This window comes from Anopheles ziemanni, chromosome 3, assembly GCF_943734765.1.
Source record: "Anopheles ziemanni chromosome 3, idAnoZiCoDA_A2_x.2, whole genome shotgun sequence".
Classification (NCBI taxonomy): domain Eukaryota; kingdom Metazoa; phylum Arthropoda; class Insecta; order Diptera; family Culicidae; genus Anopheles; species Anopheles ziemanni.
Genome location: NC_080706.1, coordinates 47,207,869 through 47,221,933, shown reverse-complemented (window position 1 = coordinate 47,221,933; position 14,065 = coordinate 47,207,869). Strand labels below are relative to the sequence as shown.

The window sequence follows — 14,065 nt, the reverse complement described above, 5'->3', positions numbered from 1 at the left end:
AACGGTTAAATTACAGTTGTTTGTGTTTTTTTCTTTTTCTAACGGATGGTTGCGTGTTGGTAGTACATTTGTTGTATCTTCCGCTATCTTTTCCTTTTTAACGCTTATTACACTTATACTTTACTTTACATTCTTGTTTTGTTATTCCCTCCCCTTCCTTCCTCGTTTGCCTGTGCTACTTTCAATAAATGATATTTAATATTCATATATGCCTGTTGTTACTATCCCTTATTCAGTCCTAGCTAGAGTATCACTTATTTAAGTAGTTCTAGATACTGTCTATGTACAATTTAAAAAAAAGGAAAACGACGAAACACAAAAGTTTAATTTTAACTAATCACATTGAGGCGCACGATAAGCCTTAACCATGCGGTCCTTCCTCCCCCGAAACCGCGATGCCTATCATTATGCCGCACAAGCCAGATCGAACCTTTTCATCTGGCTTTCGGGATTGCTTATTGGGATTTTTCCCCACCTCTTGCTCTGGGGATCCGTGTGACCTACCACGTCTCACGTTTTTTTGAAATGCATTTTTGCAGACAACACACAAAAGCAAAGAACTCTTATCAAACACATCGTTCTCAAATCGAACGCAGCCGGGTCGCGGAGCCGTGAAGCCGGCAGCAGGATCGGGGGACATTTAAACTATTCAATTTGACTAGAGATGGGAAAACGTATAAGGCCTAAACGCATATTAGTAATGAAATCGATTTTGTCTGTCCACCGGCTGCTGTGCTGCTGCGTCCCGGGCATGTGTGTAATCGATTAAAACGTGGTTCAAGAGAGAAAAATAAAAAAACACCAGGTCACGCTGGCCGTCCGTCAGATAACGACTTTTTTTTTCTCACTAACACTGCGCTACTGTTCTTCATTGCTTATACCGGGGAGAAAGTTCCAATATGCTTTGTGCTGATCGTCTACTACACTTCACAACTTCGATCGCGTTCCTCTTGGGTGGCTTTATTGGAGGGAAGACTTGAATGATTTCTCCCTCATGTGGTACACCTTCCTTCTAGTGGGAAAAAACCGATACCGTTCCTAAACGAATAAATGTGCCTCCCAATGACAATCACATACAAAGCCCTTTCGTTTCGTATACTACACTAAAACAAGTACCGAGTGAGAACCTACACTAAAAGCAAAATCATCCTCCAAGATTCATTCTCTGCCGGCCATAGAAAAAGGACCTCGAAGCTGAGGAGTGAAACGAAGATCGTGGACGATCGTACAATGTCGATTCCAGTCCGTTTGCTTTGCAATCGGATCATAAAAAAAACAAAACTTACAGATGAGGACGGTATTAGGTGAAGGTGTAAATTAATCGCCCGAGATAGAACAAGCTTTTATGTAATGTACGGAAAAGTCTTGTCTGATGGTACCATAAAATAAACGGTACATGTAAGGTCGACACAGAAAATAAAACTGGTTACATTTTTCAACTAGTGTTAGCGTGGCGAAAGGAAAAAGGATCCACACGATTGTCCTTTCTAGCATTACGGTGCTTAGGAAGAGAAATAGAACTAAACATAACCTGTCTGCTTAAGTAAAACAAACAACTAGCATTTCAGTTCCTTGCCATTTGCAGAGTGGAGTGGAGAAACGAATCACAGTAAATCGGCGAACAGTCCGCCGAACCATGCCATCACGATCGGCAGGAAGAACTGTAGCAGGGCCCGCTCGATCGACATGACGGGCATGTTGTGCGAACCGCCGGCAGAACTCGTGCCACCTGCCCCGCCCGAAGCACCCGTACTGGAGCCACCACCCGGCAGCCCGGAATGGGACCCGCCCTCCGTGTAGTCGAGCTCGTTCGTAGTCGAACCGTGGCCGACGTTACCATCGGTAGGGAAACCGGCACTGCTGCCACCAAAGTTCGCGCCACCGTCGTGACTGATCTTTGGCGGGACCCCATCGATCACGCCGGGTGGGCGGCCAGCGTTTCGGACGTCAATCTCCCAGAGCCCCACGCCGGAACCTTCGACGTCGTCGTAGTCGATGCCACCGCCATGGCCGGAACCGCTGCCATAGTAGCCATCCTCTGCAAAGGGAAGAAAGAAATTTGCAAATTATTTGGGAGGAAATACGAAAGTACAAAACTTTTACAACAGATCGCCTATTTTTAACTTACCCTGATCGGTCCACTCGACGTCGTGTCCAATGTACGCGTTGCCAAGGTGGCTAATGGCCGTACGCAGGACGTACAGCTGCTGCTGCACGATCGTACTCGGGCGCGCCTGGAGGGGTTTAGTCGGGAATTCCGGATTGCTCTCCGCTTCACCGGAAACTATCGTTGGTTGGTATCTGAAACAACGATAAACAGCGAATGTCAAAACAGGTTTATCAAAGCCCACATGGTTTTGGGGACCTACCGGTCGACCGTCGTCCCATTCCAGCAGCTGACATCGTTCGGGGGCTGCTCTGCGATTTCCTCGTTGTTACACAGCATGTACGGCAACTGCGCCCAGAACCGTTTCGAATCGCGCACCTTCTGCCGAATGTCCTTCACCAGGCGGTCCAGCATCGGTTCCTGATTTTCCTGCTCGTCGTCCGCCGTCTGCTTGCGGCCGTTTTTGTTCTTGCGACGGTTCGCCCGTCCACCGCCACCGCCTCCACCGCCCGCGCTTCCATGGTGGGACGACGAACCGGACACCGGCGGTCCGTTGCTGTTCGTAAACTGTACGTCACCGTCGGAGAACTGCATCGGTTCGTACTTGAGCTCCTTGCTGGTGGAGTCGGCGGTACTGCTGCCACCGTTGCTGGCCGCCCGTTTGCTGATATGCTTCTGATCGACGGCACCGTCGTCCTGTACTTCACCCTCGTCACCCTCGAACGTGAACTGAGCGTCGGTTTCGAAGGAGTCGCTGCCGGTGGGCAGCGTCATCGTAGCCCGGTCGACCAGTGTTAGCTGCTGTGGCTGAAGCTGCTGCTGCTGCTGTTGGCCACTCATCGTGGTGATCAGCTGTGGGGATCCGTTCGGTAGGCCTTCCTCGAGCGAGCGTCGCATACGGCCAAGGGCCGGCTGACCACAGCCCTGGAAAATGCGATCCGATATGTCTTTGCCGTTCTCCTACAATTGAACAAGATAATTTATTATAGCACACGGTTGGATTTTACAGTTTGTCATATTAAATTAGACGATAATTGAGGAACACAAACAAAATACATTTTTTAAAAAGAAAAATAATCCAATCGAGGGCTTAACAATTAAAAAAACACGTACCTGGAAGTTCATGATCGCCTCGGAGATTTTTATATCGATCGGTTCCACCACCATGACGATATTGAACGGACCGAGCAGCCGCTCGGAGATGCGCTCCATCTTGCCGACGAACGTGTCCCACTCGGTGCTGACCTCGTCGTAGCCCTGCAGGCAGCCCCTCATCACGTTGACACAGTACGGGGCGCACGGTTTCTTCGTCTGCCCCGCGCAAACGTTGCACGTGCTCATCCGGGTGAGGGCGGCCGTACATTCGGCCGATAAGCGGACCTGTAAATGGGGTTGGGAGAAGCGCGGGAAGATTAGCTACCGGGTCGACAGGAAGCTGGCGGTGGCGGTGACGGTGACGGTTTTGCTCGCCAGGCAAACGTACGTTGATCATGTTCTTGGCCGCCTCGGCCGCCGACGCTAGCGCCTGGGCGTACGTTCGTGTCGCGACGAACGATCGCTTGATCTGCACCGACAGCTTGTCCGGCACGTCCCCGAACGGTTTCAGCTCCTTCATGTGTTCGCTAACGCAGCCAAGGTATCTACACAGGCAAAAGAAAAAAACCGAAAAGAATGTAGTAAATTAGTAAACTGATTACCACGGCGCAGCGGCGTGCCCACACTCACTTGGTATCGAACGTGTACTGCGCGTTCAGCACGGTGAACATCTTCTGGAACAGTATGTTGAAGAAGTGATCCATCGTCTCGGACAGGTCCACCTTGCCGTGCGCGTAGTAGCGCTCCAGCTCGGCGAACAGATCGGCGAAGACGTACGAGTTCTGCTCGTAGATCGTGCCGTACGTGCGCTTGAACATGGCGTGAAATTCGTGCTTCGATTCGCCCAGCAGCTGCTCGAAGAATTCTGCAACGAAAGGAATGGAAACCGAAAGCACATTACACGCTGGCCACACTTCGCTTGCCGGCTTATCCACTTTAAATATATTTAAATTCGTTAGCGAATCGCTCTTCCCGCTTCGCGAGCGGAATTTAACATGCACAAGCTGTCCGCCGCAAATGGCAGAAAACACACATAAATAAAACGAAACACAGGGGACTCAATCGGACTCCTAATCAACCCCGGCACCGGCCGGACGAGGTTTGACCGGTGCTCAACCTAAATGGCGGTTTTTGTTTACCGCGGTCCCAAATGGCATTATAATTAAGTTAACTTCCCGCAAAGTCGTTCTTGGTTTTTGGCAGGACTTTAGGCTGATGTTTCACTCGCCCTAAATTGCCGATACGTTCCTTCGTATACTCAAATGATCATTAGATGGTTTTGTTATAATGGTTAAAAACATATAACTTTTTTTTGTACTTGAATTGTACTTGAAGTAGGATACTTATTTAATTTAGAATAAAAAAAGGATGTACCATGGATTCATTTGATTGTCGCCATCTAGGACTGGTCGACTTGAGCTGTCAACCTGTTCTGGCGGGTGTAATTAAAATTCAGTATCTCACGATAATACACAAGATGTTTCCTCGGTTCTTTAATATTACTACAATTCTTTCTCACAAATGTACACGCTACAAAAGTGGAAAAGTGGTTAAAAATGATCGAAAAATCCGAAGTAAAATCCTGAAAAAACAAAGGATAAAATTCGGACCTTTTCGATGCTACATTATCCAGCTTCGACTGTCTGCGAACTGCGTCGGTTTTTTTTTTATCTCCACAATCTGTCCTCCCTTTTAAGGTGCGAGACTGGCCCCAATGCTATCGGATTTGGTGCTCCGACTACCCGAGAATTGATCGAAATAACAATATCTATCACCACATTCTTTATTTTCCATCGTCGCCTTTTTTTTCGTTTCAGTTCCCCCCCCCCCCCCCCCACGATTTGCCATTTTTATTACAGATGTGCGAAAAAAAAAAAAAACTAAACCCGCCTTGGTTCCAGCTCCGGACGGAATGATCTCATCTCGGATTCGCGGGAGGTCGAGAGGCGCGAACAGAAAAGATCTCCCGTTTATCGCTCTGATGATCGGGAGTCGGCGGCATCGGCTCCGGCGGGGCGATCCGGACCCAAGGGGTCGCAAGATGAAAGGGAAGATGGGCTTTTTAGAAGCATTTAGCGGTGCCCGATCGACCCCCGATTGGACATCGACCCGGCTGGAACCCGGCCCCTTGGGGGGAGGGCAAGGGGACGTTGTGGGAGCGAGGGATTTATTAGATAAAATAAAGAAATAAATTGTCATGCCAGAGCCTGGGCCGATCGGGCGGGCTACGGAGGGAGCTAGGAACTGTGGAGGTGTAATCCTAGGAACCACAACGATCCGCTGGACCGATATGAAAATCACGAGACGCGCGGGCGATGTGTTGGCGTGACGCCGCCGTTGCGTTCCATTTCTTCAGCCCGTCTTTTTCTTACCCCCTCCCACCCCGCGGCCAAAAGGGGAAACCTCAAATCTTCATATCAAGATTTAATTAATTACAACGCGCGCGCGGCACCATCTGTCACACGCGGGTTGGGATTTTTTTTTCACCCGCCCTTTTTCCGGTCGGCCACCCGCCCAGCACACAGGCTGCCATGGAGGGGGAGCGCTGGATGGCGATAGTATCTTTCTCCCGATCTGATGGAGTTCTGATTTATCGCCGTCCATTCATCGGCCACGAATGGAAACGCCACGGTTTGCGCCAGCTCGCCATCGCTCAGTGCGAAATGTTTAAACCCCCCCCACACACCCCCGGGAGAACCTTTTAGGACACAAATGTGGCAAGTGGCACGATCGCTAGATCGTTAACGGATTTAAAAGATCTTTTCCTTCTTGTATAGTTTTTTTTTTTCGTTTTTGCCTTTCGCTGATATCGAACCGGCGACTTAAGCAACGGGCGCTACTTAACGAGCTTATTATACCGGAATTATGTTCATCGAGTATCAATATCTCCTCCCAGAGTGCACCGGATTATTTCCCGCTGCCAGATATTAATACATGCATCGGTGAACGGTGGCTTAGGATGATCGAAGGCTTCGCTTTTATGGGATCATGAAACGAGTCGATAAATAGACACGGGGTAATAAAAATGCACTTCCTGCGGCGATTCGCGCAGGAGGGGCAGTGGGGTGGGATCGTGTTGAAACATGGCACTCCACCAACACGGTGGAGGAGTCACTAAAACATCTGCTCGCGGATCAATGCTGCCTCACGGAGAGTCGTAAAGGAAAACATGTCTATGCATGTTGTTGAACGAGCGCCCGGGGGTTGGGTGGGGGGGGGAGGGGGGGGGGGGGGTGCGAGGAACTGCGGCCATCCAGTGGAGAAACGAAAGAAAAACATAATCGTACGCTCGTATGGGTGTTGCGCATATCGATGACCCCGATCGGTGCACCATCATGATGATCATGTTGGGTGGTGGATTCTGTTTTCGACTCCGTTGTTTCTCTAATCTTTGCGGGCCGGGAAAAAGTTGGCAGGAAAAATTCTTCGGAAAACCAACAAATGGCCCTCTGGCGGTCTTTGCACCACGGCGCTGCAATTAGTTAGCGCATTAGGGATCTTAACGGGATTCTAAAAGGGGGGAAAAGGTGGATACATTAGTAGCACATCTATGAACACGCCGTGGGAGTCTTTTTATTGCGTCTCTTTTGTCCGCCGATGGAGAGGGTAAAAGTAATTGGCCATTCGTCGCAGAAGAACGCAGCGGTCACACGTTTTCATCGTCTTCAGCGTCTTCGGGATAACTTTTTCGCGTATTCTTGACGACTTCAATCGGCTACCGACAAGACGCCCGCGCACAGCGATCATTATTCAACCCGATCGGAATGACGCAGAAATTAAGGGATCGTTCAGAAACGTTGCTGCTTTTTGGGCTTTGGTTTCACTTCTTCGGCGTTCTTTTTTCCATTTGGAAACTCAAAGAACCCGTCGACAATAAATTGATATGACATTCAGACATTTTTCGATGACAAATCGAAAAGAATGTTGTGTATCGCAGCGAGAAACGCGCACGGCAAAGCACCGGAGAATGGAGAAGGAAAAGTGACATCCAGCACTTCGGAGTCGGAACAAGTTCTCCCACACCGTGGACAACGAGGGCCACAAAAAAACAAACAACAACTCTGGACACTGGCGAACAGTGGCGTGTCACACCGAATGCAACTCTTGCTGGACGTCCGAAAATGGCGCTCTTGAAACTGGTCGCCTGACGTCATCGTAACGAAACGTCTCGTACGATCCTTTGATGTTGGCGTGCTTTCAAGTCAAGTTGCGTCTGCGGAGGTGCCAGACAGTTGATTGAAATTGATCGAACTGGTTGATCGCTTCGACTGCTGCGTTACACTTGATCGACTCCGACGAACCAGTGATCGGATCTTTCGGGATTCGACAAGCGCATCGTGTATTTTAGGTGCACGAATTGCCCGAATATTTCGTGATTGCTTTAAATTGGCTCTTTATCAACTGAAATTGCCCATTCCGCGGGGATCCGGCTTAACTCATCTTAACGAGCGGGGCCAGCGATGGACAAAAATTGAAACTATGCATTTTGCGTAAAGTGATTTAGATAAACAGAAGGTAAGGTAAGGAAACAACATAACGGAGTCAAGAAGCAAATTTCAAAGCAATAATTTGAAAACAATATGTTTATCATATACGTTTCCCGACGAACGAAACAGTTGTCTAACAATCAGTTTAATCTGAACATTGGTCAACGCACATCTTTGGCGTCTTAGGCCAATTTAAAGTGCTTCCCACTCGACGTTGGATGCTGATGAGCGGACGCACGATAGTCCAGTGGATGAACGAACTGCCACATACAGGCCTGATGGAGGGAGCAAACAAACCACACGAGATCCATCCACTTCAAACCAACGCGACACACACAGAACGCGTGGACAGAGTCAGGGTAAATGCACACAAAAACTTTGCCCGATACAAGATCCAAGAGCAAACTTGAGCGCGAGTTCACTACCTACCGACTTTAGGGGAAGGAAATCGCTGCACACACAAAAAAAACCACCCAAAGGACAACCGAATGGATGCCTCCTCTTTTGGCTTTTTTGAGTGAGGTGAGTTCGAACGCACCGGGGTCCGGGGGGTTGGTTCACGTCCGTTCCCATCGTTTGTCATTATTAGCAACCAAATTAACATATTATTTCAATTATCCGGATGAAATATGCAAACAGCTTCGACGAACGCCGGCACTGGTCGAAGGGATTGGGGCGAGGGATGGTGGAATGATCAGGCAAATTCAACGCACCCCGAACTCCGTGAACGAGCCTGGTGTGGGCAGATTAGACATTAATGTTGGCTTCTTCACTGCCAGCTTCGACCACGGCCACTTGCCGGCTTTTGTTTTAAGGGGTAAGGTTTCTTTCGGTTCGACTTTTGGGGAAAAAAATGGCAGGCTCCGAAGTCCTGCTTCACTCTTCGCCACCGACCTCCTGCGGCACCTGTTGCGGCCAGGAAAGCAAAACAGGTTTGACAGGTACCGACGAGCAGGTAGAGTAGAGAGTATTGCACACTGATGACCGACAGTTTCTGGCGGATATTTCACTCTTCTTCTGGTGATGCCTGGGAACTGTCATCATTGAGGAATTTTTGGATGGTCTTTTGTGCTGCTTTGTTGCCACACCTTCTGGGTTGATTTGCAGTAGATTAGAGCTGGCTGAGGGCGCACGGATGGGGCCGCGTTGTACCTGCCTAATATTCCGGACACTCGCTTTGTGAGCTGGAGGAAAGAGGACGTTTAATACGCAGACTACCTTAAAGCAGCTTCCGGGTACCAGATCGACACGCAGATCAACAGTCCGCCGTGTCGCACCGGAACGTCACGTAGGCCTGCCCGGGCGAGAGAGTGAATGTACTTCTTTACCCTTGGAGGTAGGCATAACCTACCGGTCGTTAAAAGATCTCACTCACGACCATCTGCTACCGACCGGTGGAGGTGGTGGGCGTCTAGGCGCCACCGGTTAAGAACTCCGCACCCGAATTGTCCAAGGGTTAGGGGACCTTTGTTTTTTAATGTTCCCGGCCCCGACATTAATTGCCTTGTCTGTCGTCCGGACGTGCCGGTGCGGGTGTTGTGGTACGTTGAATGATGCCCAGTTGTTTCCCCCGGTAAACCCGAAACCGCAAGGTACAGCTCCCCCAAGGTTTGGGTGCGACTGGCGGCTGGAATCTGATACTGGTTTATTACGTTACATTATGGAATTTCTACGCCACCCGCCAACGTCCGGCAGGCTAAATCCGGGACCATATCCGGCGTTCGAATGCGTACGTTTAACTAGCATGGAAATGGTTTTTCCCCGCTGCCACGACTGCATCATGATTTTTGGTTTATAGTAACTTTGTTTAGCATTTAACCAAACTGCGCGTCTTAATCGGGAACTCCAGCGAGAGCCGAGTTTAACTACAAACTACACTCCTCCAGCTCGTTTTTCCTAACAAGGCACAACTGCAAGAAGGTCTGGTATGTGCAAATTAAATTTTCTGCCCTTCTCCCCCACGATGGTCAATTCATTTAACTTTCCTTACATCCTTCCCCGGTATCTGTGCACACCGACACGGCAGGTAGGTCATTATCGTTAAATCATTGATATTCATTGCCTATAAAATATTCACACAGACGATGAGCCTCGGAGAGATTGGAGTCTACACCTTGTTTCGTGCTTTCATGCCCTGGTCTATAGGAGTGGGAATCCTGCCACACCGTTGGTATATTAAAGGGCAACTCAACCGAGCGGAAGGGCCCAAGAAGTCATGAGTAGGGGGGGGGGGGGGGGGGGGGGGGAGTTGAAGGGGTGGATTATAAGAGAGAAGCAGAAAAAAGTGGCTGCAAGCATAAACGAAACCCTATACACGGACGAATCGAGAAATTCTGCCGCACCGGTTTGCCTCCCACCAGCCCAGGCCAGGGCAATCTCATCCCATGCAAATGATGTGCATGCATTGCACGAGGCATAGCGACACACAGTCAAGGTGTAGGCACATAAAGTGTAGGCCTCACCTCGATGCACCGGTGCACCGGTCGAGCATAACGGAGACGTGCGCGTGGCTGACCCCTCTCTACTAGATTTTCCAGTCTGCCAGCCGAGCGGAGAGCGTGTGTTTGTTAGTGTGTGTGTGTGTGTGTGCGTGTGTGTGAGTGAAGGACGATGACAGAAGGCGAGTGTAGATAATAAAATCACACATCCGTTGACGAGCGATGCGACGAGTGGGACGCCCTCGGAACGGGACGAGCTCTGCATGAGGTTAATAACGCTCCCGCGATCGAAGTGTCATTAAACCGGTGGTGCCGGTAGGAAAGGCAGCAAAAAAAAAAAAAACCGGGCTATGAATAAATTGAACGCAGGCGGGACACAGGATATCATAATTTCAATGATACACCTCACTGGCACCGCGAACCACGCCGAGGCTCCCCGGCAGCTTAAAGGTATCGGTGACATAGTTTTTTCGATGTCATTAATGGCATTTTTATAGCTCTTCTTGACGGGCGGTTTTTTGTTTTTTCGTCTGGTCGAGTCGTGTGCCTCTCAATAATGTTTTTTTTTCCCCCGTTCGTTCCGAGTTACTTTCCGAAGCCGAGGTAGGCAACAATGGGTTATGCAATTGTCCCGATACATTTTACAACCTTTGAGACAATGGTAATAATTTGCATGTTTTATGATTCCAACTAATTTCAATTTTTATGGGCAATAAATAGTTTATTACTGGCCGTTTTTTTTGTGACTAGAATTTACACATGTTACGAACATTGTTAACGCCCTACAGATTATTGTTATTTAATGATAGTAAGGTGTAGAATAATTGAAATACAATTTGAGGTCTTCTAAAACGAGTCGGTTTACAATATTTAACACCTCTAAGCCTTTAACAATTAGTAAGGTAAATAATACAAACATTGATTCGCATATAAAGTTGGCAAACATGGAGAATAAACCAAAGCACACACGAACCTTACCGTCGCCTGGTTTGAGCTATCGTCCAAATCGTTGCGCACCCAGACGGAATTAAATCATCTTCATGCACATAAATCTAAACCGACCTAAAACCTGTCCTTCTCGAGTCCGGATGCGCTACGGCGGAGGTCCTGCCCATCCTCAGCGCCGAAGCCATAAAAAAGTATCGGGTGGAAAGGTGGGTAAACTGGAAGTCTGAACCTGAACCCGACCAAACACTCTACCGGTTTTCGATTTGCAGGGTAGAGTTCCGTCGTCAAGAAGGTAGACAACGTGCGGCGGGGTGGAGAGAAACCCGACCGACCCGAGTGTCGCCAGTTCGTCGGCCCGTCGTTGTTTCTCCACCGTTGGCCGCACTCCCGCGGGGAACGGAGGGTGAGACACTCCTGGGGAGGTTCGAAATGTGAAGGAAGTTGGGAACGGTCGTCTTGCGTTCCGGTCGTCAACCAGCGACTGCTCCCGTCGTTGGCCGTCGTCGTTTAACGACACGATGATCAACGTGGGTCGAGCTAACCGTCGAGCGGGCAACTACTGGATATGCATTTACACAACCGAACGGTTCGAAGGGACGAAGGCAAAGGGAGGAAACTAACGCTGGGCGATTCGCTAAAGTAAACAAAGTTTCCCAGCGTTCCCGAAACCACGTGAGCATCGGAGACGGTTGGTGGCTCTTCTTCTGCTGGTGGTCGCCGAACGTCTCGATCGGTCGGGGCAAGTGCGTTTCTTCGGAGTTAACAGGGAGTTGGCTCGCAAAAGAGGTCATAGGGGAGCTCTAAACGATCCGAGATGGTTCGCTTTCCCCGTGACTACCTACAGAACGCCAGGGAACTGGAAAAGGTAGTCTAAAGATGAAGTTGAACATGATCGTAGAATGTTGTGAAACCGCTTGGAGAACAAGAAATCCAGAGGACAGTATGTACAAACAAAAACCCCCGGCAAGCTCTCCGGGCTTCGGGAAAACTGGAAAGCGTTCGGACCAATCTCTTCCTCCCTCCTGGTGCCCTCCCCCGGGCGAAAGTAAATGATAAATCTTTCGTCAGGATCGATGGAGCGAGAGTTTGGTGACCGGCCGGTCGAGAAGGGGAACGTGCGAGGCCAAGGTTCGGCTTGGTTCTGGGCCGCACCCAAATACAAATAAATTCACCCCACCCGCCACCCTGGTCCATCTACGGATCGTACAACTTCCGTCACTACGATGGCTTTAACTCTCGGATTCTTTCTTACGTTAAATTTTGAGAAAATACGGTGTTTGAGACGCAGGCACACGAAGGGGGTAGTGATTTGGAATTTCTCAACACACGATCCTGGTAGGGTCGGTCTACGTCAGGGACATTCCATTTTCACACCACAGCGTGTAAACATTGCTTCGGTCTGCCTTAAACCAGCAGGAACCTCCATGCGCCAGGAACTGCTGCCTTTCCAGTGGATGTGTTGAGCTGGATTAGCTTCGGTAGAAAAGGTAGAATTCGGACCAGAGGACTCTAGTCTGCGAGATATCTAATTCCTGCTTCTGGAGCCCCTTTAAGGCCCTCAATCGGTTATGGATGTTCTTGTGCTCTCACATATGAGTGTGTGGCGTGTGTGACAAACACGAATGACAGATCTTCTTTTCTATGAGCCCTTACGAGAAAGAGGCAGAGGATAGCAAGAACCGATCATCAGTACCATGCAACGACAACGACCGGTTAGTTAAACAAACTTGGTATCCCACTTGGAAACTTTCGAGCCCTGAGACGCCCAGGGTGCGGTCCTCCGACCAGCAGTAGGGAGGATTCGCTTACGCACTTGGCGGTTGGTGGTCGCGTTAAACTGTCATCGATTGGGGGCAAAGGGTAGCGGAAGGCGATAATGGTTGCCGGGTTTGGAATTTACAACGCCACCTAGAATGTCAAACATTACAACACGAACAGATTCCTCGGTGCAGTTTTACCACTTGGGCAAACAACGCCCGAGAACGAGAACCGTGCAAGCGGATGCGCTTCGAGAGGTTCGATGACAAATACCAACCGGATGGAGTTGAGGGGGAGGAGGGGCAGAGAAAGCATTAAAAAAAGGCAAGACGATCGTACAAGTCGCCACACGAATGGCGTCGTGGCGATCGAAAAAGGGCCGAGAAACACGTTCCTTCTGCATCGAGAATAAAGTTGTACGGAGGTAAAACATGGTGAGGCGGTGAGTTGCCGATCAGTGTTATTAACCGAAACGAAAAGAGAGGATCAAATCATTGGAGTTTCAATTGGTTTTAGAACCCAACCGTACGCTAATCCATTCCCCTCCCTCCCCGAAACAGATTGATTTTAGTTGAAGATCTCTTGATCGGTTCGTGTTTGGAAAACAACGATCATTACTTCTGTAGATCAACAGCTAACCTGCACCGGAAGGGAAGCGAAAACAACAACAATAAATGGAAAACAGTGGGTCCTCAATCCGTGCCCGGTCTCGAGGTGTCGAGTCTGACAGGCAAATTTGCGTCAGGTCCGACTTGGCGTGAACGTGTCAACATGGATTACGTCTTCGGGCGATCTTCGCTTCCTTTCGGCGGGATATCTGCCCGCTTGGAGCGAGATGCTGGCGAGCGACAATCCACCCGGGGCCAGGCGAGCTGGTACCCGATTCGGAACGATGCAGCAGCAGGCACAAAACGTAGGTCCAGATTGAGATGGACTCCGGTTCTTTTTCACACACCCCATTTCTATCATCTCCGATTGGACGGACTTCGGGCAGCTAGACCGAGGAGAAGTCGTTGGGAACTGGTACCAGGTACCGGGTGGAACACTTGACAGCACCCGGTGACACGAAAATTGCAGCCGTTACGCTAACGTGTCGCCGGTTGAGCGACAGGAGCAGGTTTTGCGGCGTTGGGAAGGAATGAGCGGGTTCGGAGCCGGGGGACTGTAAATCCTGTAAAATCGTTCGCTCACTAATTTAGCCATTAGCTTCAAAAAAGGAAACAGTTGGCATA

At 49.5% G+C, this 14,065-nt stretch overlaps 1 protein-coding gene across 1 annotated transcript in view; it reads right to left on the bottom strand.

The window, feature by feature from the left end:
* Positions 1–1,604: 1,604 nt before the first annotated feature.
* Positions 1,605–14,065, bottom strand: part of LOC131284881 (glypican-4) — a 60,461-nt gene continuing 48,000 nt past the window's right edge. The window contains exons 3-8 of the mRNA XM_058313740.1: positions 3,833–4,067; positions 3,591–3,747; positions 3,221–3,487; positions 2,370–3,067; positions 2,129–2,301; positions 1,605–2,038 (exon numbers count right to left, since the gene is read on the bottom strand). Of these exons, the coding sequence (XP_058169723.1) occupies positions 1,605–2,038; positions 2,129–2,301; positions 2,370–3,067; positions 3,221–3,487; positions 3,591–3,747; positions 3,833–4,067 (1,964 nt within the window). The remainder of the gene's footprint in view (positions 2,039–2,128; positions 2,302–2,369; positions 3,068–3,220; positions 3,488–3,590; positions 3,748–3,832; positions 4,068–14,065) is intronic.